Raw genomic sequence first — 8,376 nt, 5'->3', positions numbered from 1 at the left:
CAGTGTCAGCTGCGGTCCAGATTTGGACGCAGGTGAGGTATTCAGGCTGGGCGGTTGCCCATGCTTGGAGGGCTGTGTTGACAGGAGCCATGTTCATGAGTTGGGACCCCCCCCCCCCCTGTGGCTGCTTTCTCGCGAACCACCACAGCATCCTGTTAGAGGAAAGAGGGAGAGAGAGGGAAAGGGAGGAAAAATTTCAGCGATGGAGGTCCTTAGTTGGTTTAGGACAGTCTTTTTGGTTCGCTGAGGTTGGTATGCCACATGCTTTGATGTCCCATGCATGGCTTTTTGGCACATGTGGCGTCATTGTTACGCCTGGCCCCCCCTTGTGCTTTGTGGCTTTACGAGCTGTGGCGCTGTGATGGCAACAGGTGCACAATGCGTATTGAAGTCTTGTGAACGCAACATGTGCGTGGTGGCAGACAGCTGTCTGAGGCACTGGTCGTCAGTGAGCTCAGATGGCCTGCGAGGGTGGTGGAGGGGTAAGTGGTGGCATAGGAAAAGTCTGTTCATCAGAGGCCCGCATGACTTTCTTTGTACACAGCGGAGGTAGCGTTTAGCGGCTCTGAGGCGTGTAGTGTAGTTGGTAAAGTTCGTTCGTGCTGTGTGGTCACTGCAATCGTGATGGTGGTATGTATGTGGTGCAGACATTGGTCTGGTTACTCAACTGCAGGTCAGTCAGGACCTTGAAGCAGTAGGTGTCAGTGTTCGTTTTCTGTGTCTGTGTCAGACGTGGCTGCACTGTCTTCATCTGTGATGTAAGAAGACTCGGGCTCACCAGTGTTCTGGGGAGAGTGGTTCCAGTTTCGACGGTCTGGGCTTGGAGTTCTGGACGGCGGGTGGTGCTGGTTCCAGAATCTTTCTGAGCGGTCGGTCCGACGCTTTGGACGGGCACCGTCACAGTCGTGCCGCCACCTGCTGTCTGGCTCTGAGCGGTGCTCAGAGACGGAGTGAATTGTGTGTGTCTTTACCGTCTTTTCATCCATGGCTCTTTGCTTGGTGTAAGCCTTGTGGGCTAAGTCTCTGAGTTCTCGAGTAGACATGGTTCGTGGGCAGACGAGCACACCGAGATGTTTACTCACGGTGCTATGCAGGTTCCGCAGAAACAAAGTTCTAAAGGTTATATCTTCTTCCATATCTGGTGTGTTGGTTGCTCCGAAGAACGTTTGTCGGAGTCGGTCATAATAGGAGTGTGGGTGTTCAAGTCGGGCCTGTTTCACGTCGAGGGCCGTGATAAACCCTTGGTCTGATTCTGGGTCAGAGAATTCGCGGATCAAAGCTTGTCGCAGTTGCTTGTAATCTGCTTTGACAGGCTCTGGTTGGCGATCCAGAAAACTACGCACATCTCTGCTTGAGGTGATTCTTACCAGGTACAATTTGTCCCAAGCTGTCGCGTTGGCGACAGTTTGCAGGTGAAAGTCAATGTCTTGAAGGTACGCATGAACACTGCAGTCTCCGGCAAACATAGGAATGTTTCTGGCCATCTTGTCGAGGTTTGTTGGACGAGAGCTGTTGCTGGGGGCCCAATCCGTCTGGAGAGGATTCTGACCCTTTACAGCTCTTGGAGTTTGGCTGACAGGCGTGGTGTTGTGCAGTGGGCTTTCGCCCCCCTTTTCAGCTCTGGGTGTGTGGCTGAAAGGCGCAGACTCGCTGGAAGGGGGAAATGGTGTGAGATGTTCTTCCCCTTCCCGGTCGCGGTTGAAACTGTAAGCATGTCTCAGTTCTCTGCGAACCATGTCTAGTTTGTCTTCGAGATCGTGTCTCTGCTGAATGAGCTGATGGATTTTAGTCTCTGCTCTCTCAAGGAGAGCTTCAGCCCGTTGGAGCCTTTCGTTGAGTTCCTTCCGGGTGTTTTCCTCCGACTGCTGTCTTTGATCTGTGTGCAGACGAAGATCGTCCAGGGCTTTTTGAAGTCTTTCAACTTCCTGTTGTAGCGTTGTGTCCGTCTCGTCCTCTTCCTCGGTCAGGAAGATTAGCTGGTCTAGCCGACTCTGTGTGTGGGCTCGGTCCTTCCGGGCTTCTGTGGCCTGGAGCTGTAGTGCGGCTGCCTTCTGTTCCATGTCGAGGCTGAGCCTTTCGCTGGCCCGGGCCTTGTTGACGAGGTTGAGTGCGAGTTTTCCGAAGATTTTGGCCAGCTGCTCGTGGTCGTACTTCTGGGTTGGATCGCAGGTCTCAAACTGGTCCAGGTACTGTGGGTCAGCGGCATCCTGGGGTAGGATGGTTGCTGTCATTTCTCGCAACCGTGTCTCGAGGGCGTGCCAGCGGACTGCAGGACTGGGTGAGCTCGACATCTCTGCTTACTGTGGTGAGAGAAGCACAGCACACACAAAAAGAGACAAAATGCAAGTTTGTTTTAGGGTTAATGAGCTATACTCATACGGGCTATGCCGTTTATGAGAATTTCGGGGCTAACTGATGCCGACAGTTAGCTGAGCCAATTTCGTGGGTATGGATGAAACCCACAATAGAAATTTGGACAGGCGGTAGCCTGGGGGTCGTTTTAGCGACGCCCGCTTTGATCGTCACTCTATTATTCAGCTTTCCTGGGGTCTCTCTTAGGTTCTGTGTCTAAGTGAAATGAAAGAAACAAATCACAACAGAGTGGAGAAAGAGGCAAGGTTGAAGGTAGGGAAGATCAGAGGGAAACACAACACAAGGAAGTGAATTGGTCTGCAATGAAATGTCACAAACAATAACATGGGGAGCGTTATTTAAGGAAAATAAATAAAATAAGATACAATAAAATAAAATAAAGAGGCCTAAGCCTTATTAACACTGCGAGAGTTCCTGATCGGGCCAGGAGATGCGTGGGTTATCGGGACAGGACCTCGAAAGAAGGTGTGTCTTAGAGAGAGAAAGGTGAGTCCAAGCACTTAAAATACACCCGAAGGAATAGCTGGTATTCTGTGGTTCCTAATAAGTGGATGGGTTCTATCAAATTTTAGTTTACCTGGGGTGAATAGAGGTCATCCAGGTGGAAACCAGCGGGCGCGGTCAGACTCTCCGACGGTCCCAACACCAGACAGGGCGCAGTGTCAGTAACGCCGGACAGATGATCCCGCCCACCGGAAACCACCAGGGATGACTTTTGGATTACCACAGTGCACTGACTGGGTCCTGCCAATAGATACACAATAAGGGATTGAGAGGTTAGACTTAAAGTGAATTAAGGCTTTCTGGTTTCATCAAATTGAGTAAATAGGTATGCAGGAGTCAGAGGCAAAGGCTTTACTAAAATAATGATACAACAAAAGGAAATTACGATAATTGGTTGTAATTATCAGAATAACCTACCCCCCCTTTGAAAAGGCTGGGGAAAGAGAGAAAAAAAAAATTATCAATGAAATAAAATTCAAATAAACAACACAGGCTTGGGACGCAGGCAGAGGGATAGGCCCTGCAGTGGGTTTGTGCCACAAGGGAAAGGGGCGTATTCCTTCTCCGTGGTCCACCTGGTTGTTAGTGAACACAATTTAAATTAAAATTCAAACTAGTTTAAATTAAAATTCAAATAAGCATGCAAGGAGAGGTCCAAAATAATAATAATAAGGAAGGAAAGAAAATCAGAATGATAACAGTGATGTATCAATACTAAAAATAATCAAAACTGAAATTCAGAATGACTTCCTATAATCCTTACAATAACACTGAGGTTATTAGTATTGATTATAAAAATAATCAAACGAAAAGGGTGGCAATGAGACACTTCAATTGCAGGCTGGGGGTTAAACAGATATTGATAAGTCGACCCAAGATCGCCACACGGTGGCGTGCTTCTTCCTAGGTGGACCTTATCAATGAACTGAGTGAATCAAATCTAAGTTTTTAATTCGAAAAGTTTTCCCTTTTTTTTTCGAACTTAACTTAAAGTGTGACAGTCAAAAACAGAAAAAGGAATTGTCTAACTCCAAATAATATCAGCATAAGCTAAGCTTGAATGCAGTTAAGTATTTGAGAGAGAAAATGAATGCAGAGAGAAAAAGAAATTGAAAGCAGGTATTATCTTAGAACGCCACGAGATGGCGTAGTTGCGCTCGCGCAGGCTGACGTCAGTGGGAGGCGACGCTCACGCAGGATGACGTCGGTGGGGGGCGCGTAATTTGAGCCCTGCCACACCTCTAGAGGCTGCCCTCTAGTGTCGGTGACGTGATTCAGCAGTTAAGACAGCAGATTTTTTTATCTGTGGAATCACGTGGTGTTTTGCGCTTCTGTTGCATGCGGAAAACTGACGCGAGTTTCACAACATGTGACTAACAGGAATTACACATTATACATTACACATTGAGACGGTTTTAGAATAAGAACAGGGATTATCATCTTTTCTTAATTCATAAAACTGGTCTCCAATTACACATTACATATAAAACGGTTTACATAAAAACAGGTATTAAAACTTCGTGTTTTAATCACTAGAAACTGTGAGCAAACAGGCATTGAATATCTATTTACTTAAGCTGTGAGCACACCAGGCATCAGAACAGCTGTGAGCAGGACTTATCATCTGCTCATCTCCCATAAGCATTAATCAAAATAGCACTTTTATGATTTTTGCGTAGGTTTACGAAATTGGATCGCGAGGCCAATTTCTGACCAGGAGCTTATCGTTAACGTATTGTATATCATAAGGCCTATTACGACTGAAAACTATCAGATTTACGTCTTCGTCCTAAAAGAGATCCTTCGTCTTCATTTAGTCGGTTTAAATCATGTTACATGTATCAACTGCAAAGAGTTTTGCTTCGTCTTTACAGAGACAGATGTAATGTCATGAACTGCAGTTTTAGCAGAGCTGAGCTGGCTTTTGTGCCCGCGATCAGCTTGGTGAGTTCGCCTTAGCGACTTATCTCACAATTCAAAACGCGCGTATAGCCTACAATTATTAATACCAATAATACACATTCAACTGAAACTGAATTTGCCCACAAAAATGAAGTTTGAAACTGCTCGAAATGTCTCCACCATTAAAACATGTAACGTAAATGCCTCAGGGTTAATGCGAATTAGCTCAAGAATATAGGGAATTTTGGCAATATTAATATTTATAACGCATGGTCATAATTCATAAATCGCATATGCATTTACTTGATCAATTATAGGAAATGCCTCGTTCTGTACTGTCTGATCATTACAGTTAAGAAGAAGTATTCCTGTTTACAAAACTCCAAGAAAGTTTGTCTTCTGGCCACGAAGACAAAACCTCTTTGGGTTTATAATTTAAAACTATTCAAAGTAGTTTTATAATATAGAGCCTGTAGCTTTATAGATCTTTTGTTTCATTGACTTTATAAAAAGTGGGTTTTCAAACACAGAGCCAGTTAAAAGTATAAATGGGTTTATTAATAAAATGGCACACACTAGAGATTATATAAACTACAAACATAAACGTACGTAAAAATGCAAACAAACGAATAAACATTTAACCGAACAAAAACATGAAATAAAAGAAAGAAAGATATAGAGGGAAGATAGAGGGTAACTTAGTCCACAGACCTAAGTCCTAGACACCTGGAACAGCTTTTATAGGAATCAATATACTTGCGAGTGCTCTTCTTTTTGGTCAGGCTGAAGCTGATGCAAGAAGCGAGGATGGTGTCCTGTTTCTGCTGCGTCTTCCGGTGTCGCGGGAAGCTTGAAAGGCTCACTGAATGTGATGTTACCGAGAAAGTTCAGATTCGTCTCCCGGGATGGGAGAGGCTGGAAATCTTAGTTGCAAAGACCGGCAGCTACGACTCGAACATGGGTTCGTTCGATGGAGAAGGCCAGGGCCTCCTTCAGATGTTCCTTGGAGAAACGCTGCGCCGGGGAGAGGATCAAGAGAAGTTGGATGAGTTGGAAGCGGAAGGATGAGAGAGGAAGAGAAGAGAAGGTTTTGGACTTTTATCAATGTCCCAGGTGCCGTCCCCTTTTTCGTGTAGGACGAATCAGCTGTCGAGATTTTTCGAGCGGGAAGATTCCTTTGTCCGGTTAGACACGCCCACTCGAATGAGTCATGATTGACTTTAACTGGAGAGGATTTTCTCCAGACATATGAACTTATAAAACAATGCGCATCACTGAATTCTGTTATTGGAATTCAACTCCGTTAGCTGGAGAGGATTACAGAGATATCAAAAATAGAATCTAGGCGTTGTAGCCATGCAACGATACATTATTATGCATTTGTATAGGCAATAGCAGTTCTATTAATGTCACAAATAGGACATATGCTTTCCTATGGTTTACACACACCTCTTAACACACAAATTTATATATTTAGTACCTTTAAGAGTGACTTTATGGGTAAAAGTCCTTTTCTGTAGGGGGTTTCTGTTTCACAGTCCAGAGTGTGTTTGTATGTGTGTGTGTTGGAATGTTGCGACCCTGTTATCTCATGCATAGGGCTGGATAGCTCTGTGGTCAAATTTTATGACCTGCCAATGAGCTCGGGTTACGGAATGCGATTCTACTGGGAGAACATCCTTCAAAAATACATTTCAGATCCAAACACTCGAAGATCAGAACTATATGATCAAAACCACATTAATCACACATACATTCAGGAAGTTCAGATACCAGTCTGAGTTACACACATTTTAAGTTAAACACAAAAGGATGTTGGTGTGTGTGTGTGTGTGTGTGTGTGTGTGTGTACGTGTGTGTGTGTTCTGGAATGTCACGAGTCTGTGAGGTTGTAAAAGTCACAGGGAGTCCAGAGCTGAAATGAGGGTTTTAGAGGGGATTCTAAGAAAACAGGGTTTCCTTATGTGACTCAAATGTCCCTCGGGGGAGCCACAAAGATGCAATTTTGACCGTTCAAGCAGACTTGGAGATCAGGATTTACTAATTTGAACAGCATGTGACCGCATGTCATAGTCATTGTCGTTACAACCGGCTAACCATAACAGTACCAAACCTGATTTGAACTTCGACGGAACAGTCCTTTTAACTTGGAGTCCAGTAAACTGCCAGCCGCTGATGTATGTGCGATCGATCGTCACTTTCCCTTACAAGCCAGGTTCTTCAGAATGAAGTCTTTAGCTTTCAGCGGGTCCTTGAAGCTTGACTCTCGTCCATCCTGTGTCGTAATCCTCAAAATTGCAGGGTATCTCAACCCAAAGCGAACCCCCTCGCAGTTGCGAAGCAAGCTCCTCACCTCATTGAAAGCTGCTCGCTGCTTGCTCACTGTCTGAGTGAAATCAGGAAGAATCCGTATCCGGTCGCCGTGAGCTGTAGTGGCTAGCTTCATTTCCATAGCTTTCTTCAAAATATCCTCTTTCTCAGAGAAGTAATGACACCTTACCACAAAGGCGCGCGGTGGCTCATTGTCATCAGTTGGTCTGCTGCGAAGAGTGCGGTGGGCTCGGTCCAAGAGTGGGGTCTTCTCGAGGTTCAAGGCCTCTTTCAGGAGGCCGGCCACAAACTCAGTTATCCGTTTGCCGTGCTCTCGCCCCTCTTTAACTCCTGTAATGCGAATGTTTGAGCGGCGTGACCTCGCCTCCAGATCTTCACTCCGTTCTCTCAATACGGCCAACTCCTTTTTCATAGCCATAAGCTCCTTCTCAAGAGTAGTAGTGGAGTCCGAGTAGCCGTTCATCGCAGACTCCAACCCATTCACCCGCGCCTCCGCTGCTTCCAGCCTGGCATTAACAGCATCCACGGCACCGCGTAACTCTGTTCGGAGCTGATCTACTTGGCTGCAGAGTTCAGCTGATTGGGCTGCAGCCTTCTCTTCTATTTTTGCAATCAAGTCCTCTTTAAGTGAATTAATTGCTTGAAGAACCACGCAGTTGTCACTAGCTGAAGCCGTGTCTTTCTTTGATGTCGCGTGGAGTTCGGCGCTAGCATTAGCATTTTGGCTGGCAGTCGACTCTGCATCTCTGCGGTTACTCCGGCCCTTATTAATTTTCCTTCAAAAATAGCCCAAACTGCATTCAGCCCAACTGGATTAACACTGGTACGCTCTTATTAACACACCAGGGCAGCTTTAGCACACTAATATATAAAATACAGGGCTCTCAAGTTTTGAACTGAGTTCAGAGTGAGATTTTGGCGGCGAACGGGTGTCTGATCTCATAAATGACACATATTCTTACAAATAAAATAAAATTTATTTAATTCAGCATTTATTTGTGTGTGTGTGTGTGTGTGTGTGTGTGTGTAATACTTATTATATATTATATATATATATATATATATAAATATATTATTATAGAGAATACTTTATGTGCGAAAAAAAAAAAAAAGACTTTATTCTACTATTCAGATTTCCTTGTGGGCCTCGAGTGAATTCACGTAGTGTTTTAGCGCAACGCTTCTGTGTTGTACGTAAACTTAAGATTGAGCCACTGAAGTCACTTGGACTATATTAACGATCTTAATAATTTTTCTGGGCCAGCA

The 8,376-nt window shown here is 45.0% G+C and overlaps 1 protein-coding gene across 1 annotated transcript; it reads right to left on the bottom strand.

Annotated features, from left to right (window-relative positions):
• Positions 1-668: 668 nt before the first annotated feature.
• On the bottom strand, positions 669-4,808 carry LOC309478746 (uncharacterized protein). The gene is made up of 2 exons (XM_082142447.1): positions 2,951-4,808; positions 669-2,300 (listed from the first exon to the last, which is right to left on the bottom strand). Exon 2 carries the CDS (start codon positions 2,289-2,291, stop codon positions 702-704), a length of 1,590 nt encoding a protein of 529 aa, XP_081998573.1. The 5' UTR covers positions 2,292-2,300; positions 2,951-4,808; the 3' UTR covers positions 669-701.
• Between the last annotated feature and the right edge of the window lie 3,568 nt (positions 4,809-8,376).

Source organism: Leuciscus leuciscus (genome assembly GCF_965113295.1).
Source record: "Leuciscus leuciscus genome assembly, chromosome: 17".
Lineage (NCBI taxonomy): Eukaryota > Metazoa > Chordata > Actinopteri > Cypriniformes > Leuciscidae > Leuciscus > Leuciscus leuciscus.
The sequence above is the reverse complement of the archived record's forward strand: the minus strand, read 5'-3'. Positions and strand labels throughout refer to the sequence as shown.

Coding starts and splice junctions, on each gene's coding strand:
- LOC309478746 (XM_082142447.1), bottom strand. CDS start 2,291: ATGTCGAGCTCACCCAGTCCTGCAGTCCGCTGGCACGCCCTCGAGACA.